This window comes from Streptopelia decaocto (genome assembly GCF_964273445.1).
Source record: "Streptopelia decaocto genome assembly, chromosome: 1".
Classification (NCBI taxonomy): Eukaryota; Metazoa; Chordata; class Aves; order Columbiformes; family Columbidae; genus Streptopelia; species Streptopelia decaocto.
In genome coordinates, this window is record NC_138663.1 from 150,633,086 (window position 1) to 150,653,037 (window position 19,952).

A 19,952-nucleotide genomic window follows, 5' to 3' on the forward strand; every position below is an offset into this window, starting at 1 on the left:
GATAGCATTACAAAATTCTCTTCGAGATCCCGCCGTTTAACTATTTCACAATTCAGTTTAAAAATTCTTTCCTTACTATTTGAATAACACAATTTCTGATTGCAAAGTCAGTGTAATCCTAGTTAATAAGAACAAAAAAATCTATTAAAAATACAAAGGCACCTTTAAGGCTGTTCTGCTATCAGCTTCCATAAACAGTAGACAGTAGTGATTTATACCTAGGGACAATGTTACCCTACTTCTTGTTTATTAATATGGAAGTGCTGAGATAGGTAAAAAACAAAATGGATCTATGACTACAAATTTACCTAAGAACAAGAAATTTCTGGAAGTTGAATCCTGGTAATTCTAATAAACTCAGTTCAGTTCCGTTAAGTGATGATACACTGATACTTTTCAACAGTTTTATTAGAGTTTAGACATTAGGGATAATGTAATACTTTAAAAATGTACTCTCTTCCAAGCAGTCAAAAAGTTGGAATTTTCCCAAATTAATTGGTATTTTCTGATTGAAAATTACAGCAGGTCCAATTCTAGTCCAGTGGCTCAAATACTTCCCCAAAATAATTTTTTACATTGTGTTCCCAAACCAGTTGTAGTAAAAACTATTACTAATCTGGTCTCTCCTTTTCTCAAAGCCTAACCCCCATTCCAGTACAAATACATATTACTTTTACCTCAAACAGCAATTCCAGATTTGCATTTTCCTAGAAGAGTCTTTTCTTCAGCTCCAAGGAATACAGTAAACCTCAAATGATACATTCTGAAGTAGGATTTTGCTTATCTGTTAGTCGTAATATGTGACTGAATTTACCAGAAACTATAGATTTCATACACTTTTGCCTTCAATCAATAATCTAGACAGCAATCAAATCAAATGTGCAACATTTTTCTACACTTTCAGCAAATTATGGTGATCCTTGGCCTTGATGTTACATTTAGGTACTATTATAATAGCTCTAGTAGTTAGATGGCTATCCAGGTTGAATCATACATAATCTTATTCATTATTATTAAGGAGATAGCACTAAAAATTAGGACTGAGGCTTGTGCTTATACATAACTTTTGGGTTAACTAAGGTTGGTTTCTTTGTTTTTCAATATACTTAATTAAATTGATACAAGCATCAGTGAGCTAATCTATGTAAGCCAAATTTGCTGACATCTACTCAGGATTGTGTGGGTTAATCAAACCCTAAAACTGCTAAGTGTTCTTGTGTATCAGCAAAGAAGTGAAGAAATCAGACTGATGTATCATCTAAAAGTTATCTCTCCAGTTCAGGTTTGAAGTCCAGGAACAAAGGATGAGGATGCTTCAGTTTTGTGTCTGGAATGCACAGAGTTCCAAAGGATCATATTTTAATGAAGATTATACTAAAAAAAAAAAAAATATTTAGCATTAATTTAGAAAGCAGTTCCACTAAGAGTCACATTTCAGAAGACATGCTGTCACAGTTTAAAGCAAAATCTAGAGTGCAGATTAGAGTTCTGAGCAAGAGCTCAGAGGACTAGCAAATATTAGGGTGGATTGAGTAGTAGGGGGCACAGACTGTACATACCCAGTTTAATCCTGTATGAATAGAGAGATGTGGTATTTTAACTCTGAAGATTTGGTAGAATCAGTAATCTGATAGGATAAAAAATTTCTCTGAGTGAAAACACGTATAAGGTCAAGTTTTGGTAACATTTCTAAACAAGTAGGAGAAAAATTATCACAGAAGTATAGACATATCTTTAACCTTAGCTTTTCAAAGCCATATTACAGCAACATTTTATTTGCAAAAGAGACAACCACAAGATGGCTCCTTTCATATGAGGCTAGCTAAAATTGAAACCTATTCGAATAACATAGGCTGCTTTTCACTCCCTTTCACAAACAGCTGGAACACCAGTGGCTATCGTCTTGGCAAAAAATATGGTGCTACAATTGCTTTATTTAATCATGGCTTGGGGACGAGGATGCTCTTTCTCAAATGAGTAAGGACTAACCTCCTCAAATACAAGCATCTCATCTCACTGACAGTGTGCAGGTTTCAAGAGCACTTGCCAGGCTGAGACAGACATTTCCCACTCTTCACCTTTCTCAAGATTTTTGTTTGTTCTCTTTGTAAGAAGACATGGCATTTTTCCCTTTATTAAATATTTTTCCATGGAAAGATTTCCAGATTTTTGAACTGTAAAATTATTACATGATTCATTAACTCCACATCCATGTAGATGCAATCAAGCTACAGATTTGGCTGCAGTTTCATTTAACATTTGAATAAATATTACATAAATGTACCACTTTCAAGCTTCCACCCCAGTGCAAAACAATATAGTATGCAGAGTAATTATAAGTAATACAGTTTTTAGGTCTGGTGTGAAAGGTTTGTTATGCTCAATGACATAGATTCCATACCAGCAGCCACGAGTTCCCAGAGTCCTAATGCACGGCGCCCCACAGTAGCCTTCCTCAGGGTGCAAGAGCGCTGATGTTTTCATGGTATTTTTTGCATTCCTTAGATCTCAAAATACATCAGAGCACAACACAAATGATGTGAAACATGTCGCTTCCCTCATCACTGAATGGTGGGCTACAACAGGGCACCTGCTTACCCCTGCAGGGCAGTGGAGGAAGATGGTATCCCTAATGAAATGCCAAGAGGAATTCAAGGAGTCACCGTGTGTATTATTAAAACAGGAATTTGAACAAGACTCCTCCACATATTCGTGCACTTTTTCAGATAACAGTTATTTACTGAAAATGCAAGGAGTCAGGAAGCCAGATTTACATTCATCTTAAATGTAAAGCTAAGCGGAGATATCATGAATTTTGGCAGTTCCATGACTTTGCCAAGAACTCCTACTTTTTTTCTTCTTTTTCTTTTTTTACAATCAGAACACAGTTTGAAGATGAGGACATTGAAGGACCTTTTTATTGCTGTGGTTCTGGCTCAATATAAATGGAAAATGGAAATGGTTTGGTATTGATTTCTTACAGAACTTTTTACCACAGTGCTGGTATTTCGCCTCCCAAGAAATGTTAATTTTCAGTTAAAACTGGTAATGAATGTGGGAAAAAGAAGGGTAGTTTGTCAAAAAGCCAACAACTATAATTAACTCCCTTACTTTTTGGGCACTAAACCTCTCAGTTAAGCATGGCCCAGATGACTCATATATATCAGGAAGAGAATAGTTGCGTGGAACCAGAATTGGCAAAGCCTTATGATGAATAAGGTCACTCTTCCCAAGCTCATGAAAGATGGCAGCTTTACAACTCTAAGTGTAACAAATCTGCTTTTATTTATTACCCTCAAAATCTCGTAGTTTCCTAAGTAGTGAAGTTTTTGAAAAGGGCTTCTTTATGCATGAGTAAATATTTTTCTAATGAAATCTTGGTTTGTCTTGCAACTCAGCCCTAGTTTATTTAATAGTGAGATAGCTTTCTCCAGGGAAGGCAGTCAGAAATGGGGGATGGGAAAGAAAGAAGTTGGCTCTGGCTACAAGGCACAGCTGCTCTTTGCTACTAGCCTGCAATAGAGTAATACGTCAGTAATTATTTAAAAGTCAGACAGATTCCCTGCTTTCCTTGCCAGACAAAACTCAGAGAACTCAGGACTGGAAAGGAGGATAAAGGACTTTCAGTTTACTAGTTTTCCACTAATTTTTTTTTCCCATGTCAGCAGCTACTGCTGCTATTAATTTTCTGATCTTCGTGCCTTCAGAGGCCTCACATACTATGCAAACTTAGTTTTAGCACTTGAGTGCTAATACTCTAAAGTTTATTAAATTATTTTTTACAAAATGTTTTGGCTGTTTCTGCCAATAACTTCCATTTGAAAGAATAATGTTTATTTCCTATTCTGTTTTAGGAGCGATCACAGCATAACACTTGGTCTTCGTGGAAGAAAACTAAAGAAAGCAAAAAATCCAGATAAGAGCAACATACTTCAAGTGGTACACCACTCAGTTCTGGTTTAATTTAACCAAAAATAGGAAGGAAACCTGACCTTTGAACTAGTCCATGAAAATTATGAGTCAGACTATTTACACTAGGAAAATTATGGAAAATTCCCACCATTGCTAAAATAAATTCTTGGCATCTAAAGAAATGTTATATTTTTATCACAGTTCACTGAGAGTTTCAGAAAAAAAAAATGAATACGTTTGTCCTTTTGCAAAATGACCCTTGAATAGTTGAGACAGGAAAACAAAACTGAACACGAATAGCTAGCATAATGTCCCCCCAGACCCAGAACTGGATTTGAGCATAATGTAGAAGGCAGGCAGCAGCTCTGTGACAACTCCCGCCAAAGACAAGATGTTTTATAGGATTCAAGACCAGACAAAATGTGAGGAACTCCTGATGTGACTGGGCACATCCATGCAAATGACATTTGCGGAGGATTCATTCAGAACACAGATACCCGATGCAGCCTCAGAAGCCTTCGGACTCTCGCGATACCTGCCAGCTCTGTGCAGGCATGGCAGAGGACCTGCGCCAACTGACACCTTTCTGCAGCAGCAGCTGCCAACTGGGCATCTCAAATGGCATGAGACGTGTGTACGGGCAACCAAATAAAGCCTCAAGTGTTAACCAACGCAAGCTTGCCACAGCAAGAATGGAAGGATTTGAATGAATTATGTATTTGATGAAATTCCGGAGTATTAAAAAAAACCCAGCTTTGTTCAGTACAAGTTATAAAATGCTCCACATTCAACCTGTCTGAAAAGTGGGCAAATGTAATTTATTTGTATCAGAATGGAACAGAGAAGTAGTAGAGTATGTTACAGTTATGTAAGCCAGCCAATTCTTTTTCACAAAACATCGTTTAAAATAACGTATTTACTTTCTAAATTTATACTTGTTAGACTCTTGAATATTCAAGAAGTTCTCATTTACAGACCATTTGCTTTCTCAGCCTTTAGCCAAACGACAACATAAAAGCAAACTTAGCTAAAATAAAACAAATCTCCCACACCACTCTACCTATAAATTCTTCTATGTGTTTTTCTGTTTCTTTCTTTGGGGAATTTAGTTCTGCTAAATGCCCCCAAAAAACCTGAAGTCTACCTCCTTGATCTGACAGAAAGAGAAATAAAGCCTCTCACTTCACTTAAAAGACCAGAAATAGAACTGAGGACAAAATTAATGCAAATAAGCTACAACTATTCTTTTCAAATATACAAAAATGTGGGCTACTAGATTTAGTGGGTGAAGTCTTCTGAGTCATAAAAAAATCAAGAATATATTTTTTGTATAAATAATACCATAAGTACACTATTAATTCCACTCCATTAAAGAATTTCAGTTTATTAAACATATTAACTGCTAAAATCTGTCTTCATACAAACCAGAAAGTGTGAACAACCTGAGATGTTATGTATTACTGCTTCCATTTTATCACCAAAGGTTGTAAATTACAGTTTAACCCATGACTCTCAATTTCCTCACTTATGGCATGTGCAAACAGATCACAGTAGCAGCTATGTTTGTCAGAGAAACCAAACCTATCACCTGGTCGGAAGTTTGAACCTCTTAACAGGTTTATATTATGCATATCTGATCTTCTGGACAGAAACATTATCAAAATTATCTTTAATTTCTGTGTAGAAGCTAGCTACGATAATGACAGAGAAGTACAAAAGAATGAATGATAATGTAATGAAATGTTAATGAATGTAACGAGATGTAAAAAAGTTAAACACAATTCCCATGTCCCCAGTTTCACAACATATGACAGCAGTTAAAGAAATACATTTTTAATTAAAATGTAATTTCTATTAAAAACCATTAACCTATAAAGGCCATTGCTAAAATATATTAAGGAAGTCAATTGAAAAGGAGAATATAAAAACCCCACATATTTTCGTATTTATCTGGGTAATGATTCACAATTTAAAAAATAGAGAGAGATAGATGTGACTCCACAAGTCATATGCCAACTACAGACTGATTACGGAATCAGTGTCAAATAGAGAGCACTTGTGCTTGCCTATTTTGGAACTTTTGATGTAGATCACTAGCAAGGAAATAAAAAAAAGTTGACCTCATAACGAGGAATCTAGTCACGGAACTTAAGATCCCAGGATCCAGTTCTGCATGTGGAATTCCTGCACGGCATTGTTAAAGCCTCTTCCCTTCTCTGCATGTGGAATTCCTGCACGGCATTGTTAAAGCCTCTTCCCTTCTCTGCATTCTGCTTCCCCCTTTCCAAAAGGAGTAACAGCACTCGTTCACCTCACACGGAGCACCAGAAGGCAAATAAAGACAGTGTCAATAAGGAAATGAGATAGGACACTGCCTTTACTTGGGATGGCAGTTTCTATATCCCAGTAAGAGAGAAAAACCACATGCAAATCTTGAATATGAATCAAGTTCAGGAATATGTAATTCTTCTTCATCTTCACTATAACCCACATGTTTTTAATATTTACTGCTTTTTATGGTAGTTATAAACAACCTGTGAGTGACTGTGTCAATGCTTATACATAACACCATAAGAAACAGTTTGCCTGTTTCAACCTAAGAAACTGTAGTCTTTAACAGCAGGCATTCTGGTAATGATCATTTTTATAACATAATTTGTGGGTTTGTGGTTTTTTGTTTCTGTTAGGTTTGCGTGGAGTTGTTTGTTGTTTTTGTTGGTTTTGTTTTGTTTTGTTTTCTTTAGACTGTTCTATCATATGGGACCTTCATTCCTTAATCCCAAAACCAGGCATACTGACATGAAGTGTCAGCATCTGTCTAGCTGTATGTGGGGAAAAAAATCCACATAACCTGGAAACAGAAGTGCATACAGGATGATAAACTCTAAGAGCTTGTGAAAACAAAGGCCAGATCCAACGTAAGATGAACGTTTTTGTAAGGCAAAGGATCAGGTACTGCACTGAAAGCTGCTGTAGCTGGAAGCACTCCCTCCCCTGGCCAAAGCATTTAGCTTTCCCGTGCTTCAGTGCCACCATCTATAAAACGGCTCCTTTGTAATTCATCCTCCTTTAGACATTATTCATAGATCTATAACTTGGCAGCCCTGTAGAAACTTAAGTATTATTTTGTTTTGGTGAAGGCAGAGAAATATTTAGAGGACACAACGATTAGTTGCTGTCACTCCTAGTGTTGAAAAACCTCATCTGTGTGTTCGTATCATAGTGTTATATTTTAACCTCAAAGCACTTTGATTAATCTAGTTTCTTACCACCACTCAGGACATGCTTTTATTATTCGCATTTTGCAGTTAAAAAAACTAATGAAATAAGCCTCTACAGTTTAAATAAGGCCACAATGAAGAACACAGCTAAGGTCAAAGCAAAAATTTTTGAAAGCAATCTGTATTTATCTTTTCTGTCTTGATACTGCTATAAAAATATAACCACATATAAGGTTAATTATTTTTATGAATTTATAGTTAAATATGGTAGTTCTTGATACCAGACTTGTGCTGCTTGTCCTAAGTACAGAGAGCCATATGTTATTACTTGACTGTTCAGATCAAAACAAAACTTAAAGAACAAAAGCAAGGTGTTTTGTTTTCCTAGATTTTTTTAGTCTAAATCCACTGTTTCTACCTGAAGCCATCACTGTGATGTTTTAAGCAAAATCTTTAGCCAAATCTCCTTTTTGCTGTTTGCAAGAGCACTTTGGAAAGCACCTTCTTTACATGAGAGCAGTACAATCTAACAATGCACCCACTCCGTATTGGCACCTTTCCACACTGTACAAATTCCTTAATAACCTCCTTAAAGACTGAAAAATTACCTTATCTGCAGTATTTATTTTCCTTTTCTAAGGCTTTACATATGTACAACAATTCTATTTGCTATGGGAAGCATATGTCAAGAGGGTGGTTTATAATGGCCTGTATTCCAGGGTGCAGTTCTTTCTGCTTTCAAGTAGGTGTTTTTCTTTCTGTTGGTATTTTATCTATGAGGACTGGGTATCGTACATATAGAGTTTTAGCTATGCCAAAATCCACAGAGGGCAAATAAATGTGAGGAACACCTATGGAACCACAATACATATTTGTTGTGAGTAGTATATAAAATCATGATCAGGGACAGTTTCAGCAAAAGCTGAAAACTAACATTGATACGTCAGCCCAACAGTCCAGAGTTCCTCCTCAAAGAGTATATGGAATAAAAATGCTATTTAAAAACAAACAAACAAACAAAAACAAAAAACAAACCAACCGACCAACCAAAAAACAAAACACACAAAAAAAACCAAAACCAAACCACACACACAAACACCATATCATCCCTACACATTTAATTACTAGTTCAATCAGAAAAGTAATTAAATAATCAGTTTAAACCAAATAATTTCAGATACTAGGTTCTACCCACCACAGTACAAAACAGACATTACTTATGCACAGAAACTAATCCAAAGCCAACTACACATATTTTTATTATTTTTCTTAATTAGTATTTTTTGCTTCCAGAAGAGAGGAAAAACACAAACTTTCTCAGAAATCATAACTCCTGTATTAAGTAAGATAATTCACAATACCTTAATGGGCCATTTAACCTGACCTTAAAGCTTTTGAAATGCCTAGGTCTCTTGGTACTTTCAACAGAAATGACTTTCTACCTTCTTTACCTCAGAACACAATTCCTGGCTTGCATTGCTTAATAGTGTATACTGAAAAAAAAAAAATCCTTTGATTTTGGAAGCACATGAATGTACTTAGATTTATACAAACAAATTACCATCAATTTAATTTTACCACTGTCGGAAAAGTAGTTGACAAATACTTTGGACAGAAAACAATCAGGTGCAACCAACAGAAGCTTCCTAAAGTTTCTCTGGAGTAATTACTCAAGGACTGGTTTCTAGTTTTGATTAAAAATGTGGCACTGTCATTATAATCAGACACTAATGTTATCCTTGGGTTTGCTATCCATTACACAGCACAAACCCACAGTGACAAGGGACACTGATTTTAGTTTGAAAGCACTTAAATTGTGCATGGGAACACCACAACTGAGTATTCAAGTATTAGGTCAGGGCCCCAAGCATGGAAACATATGCCACCCATGAACAGCCCATTCTGAACTGAGGAGGGCCTGCTCAGGTGAACAAGATTACTTGATGTCTGGAAGAAGGCTTGATGCTTTGTTTCCCTCAAATCTGCTTCCCTGCGTGTTTTCACACAAATGTTCTTCCTCTATCACTACTGCTGCTAATCGCACAGCCGCTCTGGAAAGTTAATAACCCGATGGGATAGCGTTAAGATTGAATTGGTATCACAGAATCACAGAATGCTAGGGATTGGAAGGGACCTCAAAAGATCATTTGGTCCAATCCCCCTGGTGGAGCCAGGAACACCTGGATGAGGCTACACAGGAATGTGTCCAGGCAGGTCTGCAGAGAAGGAGATGTCACAACCCCCCCGGGCAGCCTGTTCCAGTGCTCTGTCACCCCCACTGTGAAGGAGTTTCTTCTCGTATTTAAGTGGAACCTCCTGTGTTCCAGTTTGCACTCATTGCCCCTTGTCCTACCATTGGTTGTCACCCAGAAGAGCCTGGCTCCATCCTCGTGACAGTCACCCTTTACATATTTATAAACATTAATGAGGTCACCCCTCAGTCTCCTCCAAACTAAAGAGACCCAGCTCCCTCAGCCTTTCAATGTATGTTGAAAGCCAGCAGCGCATCCTCAAGGAAGGACGATCCCGCTCCCCACAGCAGAGGCTCAGGAACACCGGCGATGCTCCGTGCTCCGCGGCGGAGCCCTCCCGCCGGCAGATTCTACCTGCGGCGGGGAGACAAGCGTAAACACGGGGCCATTCCCCTCGTCCCATGGCGCCGGCAGCCTTTCCCCGGCGAGCCCAGAGGCGCCGTCCCTCTCCGCCAGGCCCGAGTAGGCCGCTCCCGCCCTGCCCCGGAGGCCGCTGCCAAACCCGCTTCCTCAAACGGCGGCGCCGCTTTCCCGCCTCGGGCAACGGCAAAGAAAAACGGTCCCCGGGCAGCAATGAGGGGGCGGCCGCGCGCTTCCCGCCGCGCCCCGCCCCGGCGCCCCCGGCCCCGCCCGTGAGGGGCGGAGCGGCGCGCGCGCGGCCCCGCCCCGCTTCCTTTGTGCTGGGGCAGCTAACGGCAGCCGCAGTCGCCGCCGCTCCCTGCCTGGACAGCGCGCCCGTGCCCGCCCGCTGCTTCTTTTTCTCTCTTCCCCACCCCTCTCCTTCCTATTCCCCCTCCCCTCGTCCCTGCCGCCGCCACCCCTCTCGCCGCTTCCCCCCCCCTCCTCCCCTTGCCCTCCCGCTCGCCATGTCGCTGGGAGCCGGCCCTGAGGCGGGTTTCTCTAGCGAAGAGCTGCTGACGCTCCGCTTCCCCCTGCACCGCGCCTGCCGCGATGGGGACTTGCCCGCCTTGTGCGCGCTGCTCCAGAGCTCTCCCCTCTCCGACCTGGCTGCCGAGGACTCCTTCTACGGCTGGACACCCATCCATTGGGCCGCGCACTTCGGCAAGGTGGGGCCCGGCGCGGCCGGCGAAGCGAGGGCGGCGCGGGGAGTGAAGGGGAAGGAGGGCGCGAGTCCCGCTGGCGCGCAGCGCGGCGCCATCTTTGCCCTTTGCGTGCGCTCTGCCGGGAGGCGCCCGCCGCGCCGCTTCTCTTCCCCCCCCAGCTTCCCGCTTTTTGCCGCTCATTTCTCTTCAGGGGATCGGGCGGGAGGGAGGGGAGAGCCGCGGCGCTTGGCTTCGTTCCTCCCGCCGCGGTCAGTGAGGCGGGGGTGGGGCAGATCATGGGGTTGGTGGCACCTGCCGTCCCCGAACCATCCGCTCCCCGCTAGCCGCGGCCCTTTTTTTTGTTGCTTTCCCGGTGAGGTGTGTGACAAGAGGCGGCCCTGCGTCTGGCAGCCGGGCTTTCAATAGGCGCCCGGGCCATCAGCACCGGGCGGCGGGAGCCAATGGGGAGAAGGAGGGGCAGGGGGCTCCTCCCACGCTGACCCACTCCGGACCTCCCAGGCGGCCCGGCCGGGGGCAGGAGGGACCGCCGGGGCGGCCACCGCTTCCCGCCTGACCCTCCCTCCCTTCGTGCTTTGTCTGCGGAGTCTGGTCATGGCCCTTATCATCCGCGAGCCCCACACCTGGAGACTGTTTGTTGTGGTGGCTGTGTTATGACTACCGACTTCTTAGGAGTTCGGGAAGAAGATGCTTGTGCTTGCGATGCGCTCCTCCGTCTTATGCATGCACGGATACGGAATTAACTGCGTTAGCGTTGACGTCGTTGCAATGCAGAAGAGATCAAAACATACGAAATAGCAACACTATACGTGTTTCTCGATTCTATGGGTAGAGCTTTGTATTTAGGTGAAAAGTAGAATTTGCCTGTGTTCCCAAAACCTCTGAATTCGATTTCTTCTGAACCTTGATGATTAAAAAAGACAATGATCTTTCGAAGCTGACAGGCAGTGTTTGAAGCCATGTTATAGGAGCATCCTAGTACCATTTTCAACATAAATGTGTTTGTAATCTCCATTGTTGGATTGACAAACTCAAAAATGGGAATTAACAGCTATTTAGGAGATAGGCAAATGGAAAAAAATTACCCAAATATTTCTAAAGCACCTTTCTTCTCTGGCTTGTCTCTAACTTCAATTCTTAACATGAGTAGTATCTTAATTTCTTGATTTTTTTTTTTTTTTTTTTTTTTTTTTTTTTGTGGGCCTTTCTTGTTTGTGATGGGGTGGGTGTTCCAGCCTATGCAATATGCCAGCCTAGAGGGTTGGGTTTTGGTTTTGTTACGTTTTTTTTCCCCTCATTGATTTGTCTGGTTTTAGATTTTGAGCAGCTTTTGTTCCTGTTTTCCCTTCCGTTTCCAATATCTTTTTATTTGTTAATTGATTGCGTGCCAGAGACGCAAGATGAATGTACTTAGGCAGTTGTCATGGTTTATGAAAGTACATTAAGAGATGGTTTCTATGTGTTAAGTAATCTCATCTGCAGTGCTTGTTTGAGAAACATTTTAGAAACATACCAAAGTAGCCCTTTAGTCTTAAAAAAAATAAAAAGACCAACACCAAAAACTGAGTCAGCCTTCTGTCTGTCTTCTGTCTGTTCAGAAAGAAGCTAGGAATCGTCTACACTCCAAAAAAAAAGTGGAGTGCCTTGAATTTTATCATAAAGTATACTCATAGAAAATGCGAATATATTAATTTGCCATTACAGTCTTCTATTTTTGTTTTTCTTCTCATAAAAATTTGTCTTCAGTATGTGCTTGTGGCAGTCTTGGTTTGTCTTTCAAGTGTGTTTGTATGTTGTTTTGTTTTTTCCTTTAAGCAGCTTCAGCTTTCTACTAACCATGCTAGGTGATGTGAGTTTTTGTGTATGTTTTTAGTTTCTGTTGAAAAGACTCTTGCAGAAACTGCTAACAAATGGAACAAGTCGGTCTGCAAAATACTATGTTTGTATTTGCCGCGTTCTTTCTTGGCTATCAGCAAACTTTGATACGTGGTGTTGTTGCATATAAGGGGGGAAAAAATCTGGCAAATGAAATGAGACTTGCAAAGATGACATAGGCTATAAATGGGGTTCATATACCTCTGCATATATGTGCTTTCCTAAAACCTAAATAAAGGGCTTGCATAAAAACATAGTCACTGTTAATTCACTTTGTCTTATACTACCCTTGATTTAATTTTTGTTTTTTAACCACGTGCATGTGTATTTTCATTTTCTCTGACCCCATCTATTTGCTTGCACTCTTCTCCTACTTTTATTTTTGCCATTTGACTGTTTACATTGTAGGAAGCAAAAGACTCTTAAGTACAGGCAACTTCAATTTATGGAAATTATCTCCATATTTTATAGTCTTGTTAGGTAACGTTCCTTTCTCAAAGCCAGAGACACTACAACACACTTGAAAAGATTACAGTAATGGAATTGGATCCCAAACTTGACTGACTTAATGTTTGTGTGGCATAGTTATACTTGCACCTTTTACCACTTAATAGATGGTTGCCAGCAGTGAAACAGTAACTGCTTTTAGGGGGCATTCGTATGCATGTCTTATGTTCTTATTTATGTTTTTTTCCAAGTTCAGATTCATCCGTATTTCAAACGGAGAGTTCTTCTATTTCTCGAAGTATCAGAGTTTTAAACCAGTAATTTTTTTAATGTTTATTAGTAGTTACTGAATAAGACATTTTTTTTCTTCACTTGTGGGTTTATGGGGTTTTTTTTTGGTTGGTTGTGGGGTTTTTTTGTTTGCTTGGTTTTGTGTTTTTGTTTGGTTTTTGGTTGGTTGCTTTTAGATTTCGTGGAATTTTCACTCATTTGGTTTTCTTTTCCTGAAGGAAATTAAATGGTGACAGAACTTCACAGCTGTGTTGATGTAGGGGTGTTTAGCAGTATGGTCTGCTAGACATGTTTTGGTCCTAAGTGCAGCTCTGTAGGAGGCTGAAATTACAAAACTGATGTAGTTCCTTTCCAGAATAAGTCCTTGTGGAATAACTTGTCATAAGCAGTGAGATCTGAAACATCTGTCTGTGCGTGGACACACAGCATTGGTCTAGGGTTGATGAACTTGAGCAGTATAGAGGTGTATTTTTCATTTAACCTTTTGCACAATTTGAACACAGAAGAAAGCCCTCGTATTGTAGGACAGCTATATTCTTACACGCACTTGTACTGCAGTAAGGCAGTAACATCAACAATCAAGTTCTGTTAGAAATGAATATATGAAAGAGAAAAGATAGCTTTTTGGGGGCAATACTGATCTAATACTAGTACCGATAAAAATGGACTATCTTAAGACTAAAAGTGAAAACACAGCATTTTTTAATAGCTTTCTTCAAAACATACTTGTACAGCTTGGAAGTAATAAAATATAAGCAAAGTCAATTGAAAATGGTTGATACTACAACCAGTGTTTCTGATTGTAACATCTGGAGTTGTAGTATGGAGTTTTAAAGACAGTGTGGACCTCCTTTTAGAGTTAGTAGCAAGTCCAAATTTACTTGCTGTGTTGAGTTTGCATTTTTGGGATATTCCCTGGCTGCAGAGAAGTGCTCGTATCCTGAGATGTAAATTAATTCCCATTATGGTTGCTGTATTCAAATTAGAGTTAATTATATAGTGCCCTAAATTATACCAGCATCCTGTAGATTTATGAGAAGATGGGTCACAATGTAAAATTGTTAATGATCTAAAAAGCTAGCAGAGAGGTAGAAAATAAAGGGCTTGCATAAAAACATAGTCACTGTTAATTCACTTTGTCTTATATTACCCTTGATTTCGTTTTTGTTTTTTAACCACGTGCATGTGTATTTTCATTTTCTCTGACCCCTTCTATTTGCTTGCACTCTTCTCCTACTTTTATTTTTGCCATTTGACTGTTTACATTGTAGGAAGTAAAAGACTCTTTAAGTACATTCTGTTTCTTTTGGAACAGTAGTGCAGATAAAAAGTCTGTCTCTTCCTTCGTATTTTGCCAGTGTTGTGGTCTGTGCAGAGACCTGTCTTTCTTCTTCATTAAATCAGTTTAACCTCTACTTTAGGTATGACAATACAGTGGAAAATATCTTCTAAAAGGTTATTTACAGAAGTGGACTTGTATATCCTGATCTCAAGCATAAGTAATCAAGTGAAGTTTTTCATTATGTTGACTTTTCCTATCCATGGAAGTAATTTACTTCGTTCTACTATAATTTTGGAAGAAACAGGTTTCTCTGACAGCCATGATGCAGAAGACCCACACTTCATCTTTGATGGGATAAAATGTTATTTTCATTGTTTAAAACCCTGTAAGAGACAATGAAAAAAAAATGGTACACAAAAGAAAAGGAAAAAACCCACCACATTTAAAGAAGTATGGATAATTATGACATGTAGCCATGTTATAAAATGGATTTAAACAGTGCAAGATGATGCTGGTGAACCAGTCGAGTATTTTTCTCCTTTCAATTGATGGACTATAATGCCTTTCTGTTTGTGGAAATACTTTCACTCTGGTTTCTGTGCAGGAAATACTATTCTACTCTAGAGTTGTAATGCTTGTCTGAAAGTGTTTTCTAATTAATTCTATTACAAGTGTGTTGTCTTAAAAACTGGCTGAACTTTGTTTGCAGTTATAGTATAGGAACCTCTTGTTGTAGCTGGAGCTTTTTCCATCATGTCACTTATTAATAATTTTAGTGTTACAGTTATTAACTGTTGAGGCTTAATAGCCATATTAGGTGTGCTAGCATGTGAACAAGGAAAGTCTAAGATCAGCAAATACAAAATGTGTTTAGATAGTCTAGTGCTAGAATTATAGATTTTTCTTACACCATTTTAAATGTATTTTTTTTGTTGCAGTAAAAGTACTTGTTTGCTTTTGAAAATGTACTGTCTTTGATAATGTTGAGGTTTATGGAACTAGATTCATTAATACTGTAACTTACCCTCACCCTTCATGTTTACATCATGCAATCAGTGAGTTAAGGGTACATCTGTGTCTAGTATCAGGTCCATTGCAGTCTAAAAAACTACTTTTGTATATCCTAAAGGATTTAGTTCATAAGTGTTTGTTTAAATTATATGGGTGAGGAAACAATTTAAGTTCACAATTTATTTGCAAAACTAATACAAAATACTTCACTACAGTGCTTGGTACTTCTATGTCATGTATGTACTTCATCAAAATGAGGAATTTACAGGTTAAAAAAAAAGAGACTGACCGCAGTAGAGAAGAATGTTAGAATTGTGATGTTTATACATCTATCTGTAATCAAGCTGACAGCTGGCTTTCTGATGCTTTTTTTTTTAAATTAATTACTCCTTTATGAAAAGATTATTCCATAGCTGTGGTTATGGCTAACAAACATCATCTTTAACTGGAAGAGGCTGACCTCTAGAAATTTGTTTTATATGAACCAATGCCTTGAGTCAATGTGGTGGCTTTTTGTTTTGCTGTTGCATGTGTGTGCCGTGGTGTTTGTTTTCCAACCACAATAAATGGAAGCCTAGACTAAACTGTTTATTTTAGCATAGTGTATTCCTTTTCCTATCAACAAAAAGACAATGTTACTGTGTGACAGGAAAGGAGCATTTTTTGGACTGTTTTTGAAAGTTGACGTCATCATAACTGTGGTTTGCCTAGCTTCTACAAATGTCATGTTTTGAACATCTAAAAATAGTACCTGGATATCTGACACTTCTGTTTAGTATGATGGGAAAATAAAAGTCAGAATATAGTGTGGCAAAATAATGCAATTTATTAAAACAAAGAGGTTTTCTTTGCTGTTGCCACAAACATGTAATCTATTTTGCTTTTAACAGCTCTTCAGCTGTAACAAAAAGAAAATGGTGAAAATAATTTATTCCTTTTATAGATCTAGCATAGTATTCACAGCGTTCGTTTTCATTAGTAATCTGCTTCTGTCACTCTAAGAAAACGTTAAGGAAATTTAATATATTTCTTGTGTTTTCCTGATTTACCTTCCTCTGAACCAGAAGTGTCAAACTCATTTTTGCTGGGGGCCACATCAGCCTCGTGGTTGCCTTCAAAGGGCTGAATGTAATTTTAGGAGGCTGATGTGGCCCCCGGCGAAAATGAGTTTGACATCCCTGCTCTAAACTCTCTTGAGAATACATCCATGTATCTCCTAACAACACTCTTGTTTTGGCAAACATCTAGTAATGTCTGTTTAGTATCACGTTTGCAGCTTTGCTGGATCAGAACACTTTTTTTTTTTTTTTTTTCTTTCTCCCTAAGGAAAGTGAACCAAATAGCTTTCATAGTCAGCTCTGAGGTATTTATGCCCTCTTTTCTGCCATCCTGAAAATAAATGTTGGAATTTGGTTTTGGGGGTGAGAATTAAGTATTTTTTAGGTGCGGCCTATGGCCAAAGGAGCAGGAAATATAGGGAGAAGGGGGGAAATCCTAATATTCTCTCTTGCTTTCCATCCATGTAGTTTCACTGGTAAGTTTAGTTTTTTAGATTTTTTGTATTTATTTATTTAGCACGTGGTAATTGTCATGACACATCTGTGTAACATCTTTGGTTTTATTCCCTCATGTCTTTAAAGCTGGAGTGCCTAATGCAGTTAGTAAGAGCTGGAGCTTCTGTAAATGCCAGTACAACACGTTTTGCTCAAACACCAGCCCACATTGCTGCTTTTGGAGGACATCCAGAGTGCCTGAATTGGTTGATTCACGTGGGGGCCAACATAAACAAACAGGTATGGATTCACACATATTTCATCTCTGCATATAGTTTTGGAAGGAGTGTCTTGGTCCCTTTTTACTACATATATGATCTTTACCTTCACAAACAGATAAATTAACATCAACTGAAGTAAAATGATTTAATTATCAGTTATAGACCATTTTTATTATAGAAGAGATAGGCCTAATTAATGTTCTTTAAGCTGCTAAAGGTTTGGAGAACATTTGTTTTAGAAATTGACATCTTCCTGCTTCTTGAAGAAAATGGTATGCTGCTCTGGTGTTTGCAGTATTAGAAAATACTGTGATATTGTAATGCCTCTTCAGGGGAAAGAAAAAAGACTAGTGAGGAACACCTTGCTTATTACATATGCTAAGAATGGAACGATTCACCATTACCTATAGAACCATGAGACCTTTGTGGTACTTCATGATTTAGTTGTACATTTAACTTGTAAGGTCTGCCGTGGTTTATTTTAAGGTGCATCTGTTTTCATACTCTTTAGATTAATTCTAAAGCTTTTTCAGTAACTTCATGCAAAAAGATTAGAAACATGTATTTTACTAACAAAGACTGAAGGCATGTTTGGGTTTTTTTTAATAATTTTCCATTACTTTTACTGTAAGTATGTATAACAATTATTTGTTAGCAGAGAATGCATTCCTGTAAAGGACTGTTGTACTCTGGTACAGTAACAGAATCGAGCGCTTAAAACTATTATGCATTTGGAGGAGTGTTTGCATTTCTGAATAGACTTGTTATGTGTGCCTTTATGACAGTACTCTATTGTTTATAATAATCTATGAGAGTAATTAGTACTACAGAATATACATTTACTAAAAGCTGTAGTATAGCACAGCATCCATAAAATGTCTGGTCTGTTAAATTTTGCATCATATTTTTCTTAAAATATTTTAACAGTCAGACTATTTTATATGTGGTAGAGTTAAGCTAAGTCTGCTGAAGAACTTGAACATTTGCATTTTTAGAGTTTGGTTCTTTTTTTTTTTTTAATCCATGCAAAAATAAGAAATGGGGAAGTTTGTGTTGAGTTTTCAGAAAAGAAGGCTGGTGCATTGAGAACAGCTGTGAGACACCAGGAGAATTGTAGAGACAATGAAGGTGACTGGATGCAGAGGCTATAGATCGCATCTTCTCCTTGATACCTGAGAAAACTAACTTATGCAATAAGTTATTGCTGCATAGTAGTAGAATCTTCACTCGAGAAAATACAAGAACTATAAATGCATCTGGAGACCAGGTAAGAATATAAAGAAACAGTGATTAGAGAGGAAACATGGCATGCACAGAATAAAGACTTACAGTCTGCTGTATCTGCTAAATGAGAAGAGAAGAATGAATGAAAATGAATGAATGAGAAGAATGAAAGTTTCCAACTATGAGGATAAAGAGAAGAAGTGACCAGTGAGATTGAAATGGAGTTGAAGAACAAGCTTGCTGTCCTGGAATGTGATGGGGGGAAAGAAAAATTGCAACTAGTGAGTGAGGTTATAGCAAAGACGACAATAGCAGCTAGCCTCCGAAAGAAGATAAGAATGCAGAGAGATTTCTCTGTGGGCTGAGGGCAACATGCAGATGGCTCTAAATGAAAGGAGAAGGCAGTATAATATGCAGTTAAAAGTAGGCAGCAAACTTGTTCCAGCTTAAAGAAGTCACCAAGACTAGCCAGTGACTCAGGAGTCTTTAAAAATTGGTGTTTTTTCACTAGTGCAAATCCAAATAATAGCTCTGTGGTCCTTCACTGGAGGAAGAGTACTGTGGTTTTCAAGCTTTCAAATGAGATAGTGGTGGTAGTATCCTGTAGATTTCGAAGGGCGGATTAAGGTATTGACAGGCAAAGGACACTAATACAGATAGTACTAAGAGCTGACACTGTGGAAGCCTGTTGTTAACAGCAGGCTCAAGTTACACTTGGATGTAATAACTTTTTTTTGACCCCACAAAATATTGGTTGAACATACAAGAAGAGGTATTTTAGATTTGTTTTGGTTATAAAGTAAGAAGATAGCTGTGGTTAATTAAAATGGTAGTAGAAACAAAAAATGTCAGTTCGTTGTTAAGATGCAACTGGTCAGTCACACTGGTTTCACATGCATGAGCACTGAAAGCTAGACAGTGTACCTTGGTGATACCTGCAGCAGCAAACTCATCCCACAGATACTTGGGATGTTTCATACATGGCTGTGTAAAGCATAGTGCATGCTTCGCTCTCCCCAATTCCTTCCGGCTGTTTATTGAATTGCAGTCAAATTCTAGTATTCTTGTTTGATTTGAACTGCTTAATAAATGGTCATGTTTCCTGATTTAACTTCCAGGCACTTTCAGGTGATCATCTAGGGCTTCCACCCACACTTTTGAGCTTTTGGAGCACTATTTCCTGATGTGTATTTTGTTTATTCCTTCCAGCTCGCTGACTGATGCTGTGCTTCAAACAGACATAGTCACTGGCTAATGCTTGTGTGAGGACAAGTGTTCCATGGACACTGGATACAAAACACATGCTGAGAAAGATCTGGGAATACTTGATATTTAAACTAGTAAAACTTTCCTTCCAAACTGACTCCTGGTCATTGGCTACAGACTAACCCATCACCTCTGGAAAAAGAAAAGGATAGCTTCTGAAAAGGAATCCACTCGAGTCTCTCAGTCTTAACGTAAACCTCCGGTACTCAGTAGAATTTGCATGCATGCTTTGTCATATCTGCCCTAAGGTATTGTATTGTAGCCCATGCTGTAGCCCTTAAGGTTAGGAAAACTTGAAAATGAAAATCTCGGTGCTGGTGACAGTTGCCTGGGACA

The 19,952-nt window shown here is 38.9% G+C and overlaps 1 protein-coding gene across 2 annotated transcripts in view; it reads left to right on the plus strand.

Annotated features, from left to right (window-relative positions):
• Window positions 1-10,086: 10,086 nt before the first annotated feature.
• The window catches only part of ANKRD10 (ankyrin repeat domain 10), a 38,642-nt gene continuing 28,776 nt past the window's right edge, over window positions 10,087-19,952 (plus strand). The window contains exons 1-2 of one of the 2 annotated variants that reach the window (XM_082043572.1): window positions 10,087-10,452; window positions 16,993-17,145. In XM_082043572.1, the coding sequence (XP_081899698.1) occupies window positions 10,252-10,452; window positions 16,993-17,145 (354 nt within the window). In that variant the 5' untranslated portion in view covers window positions 10,087-10,251. The remainder of the gene's footprint in view (window positions 10,453-16,992; window positions 17,146-19,952) is intronic. The other variant, XM_082043573.1, reaches the window with a different exon arrangement.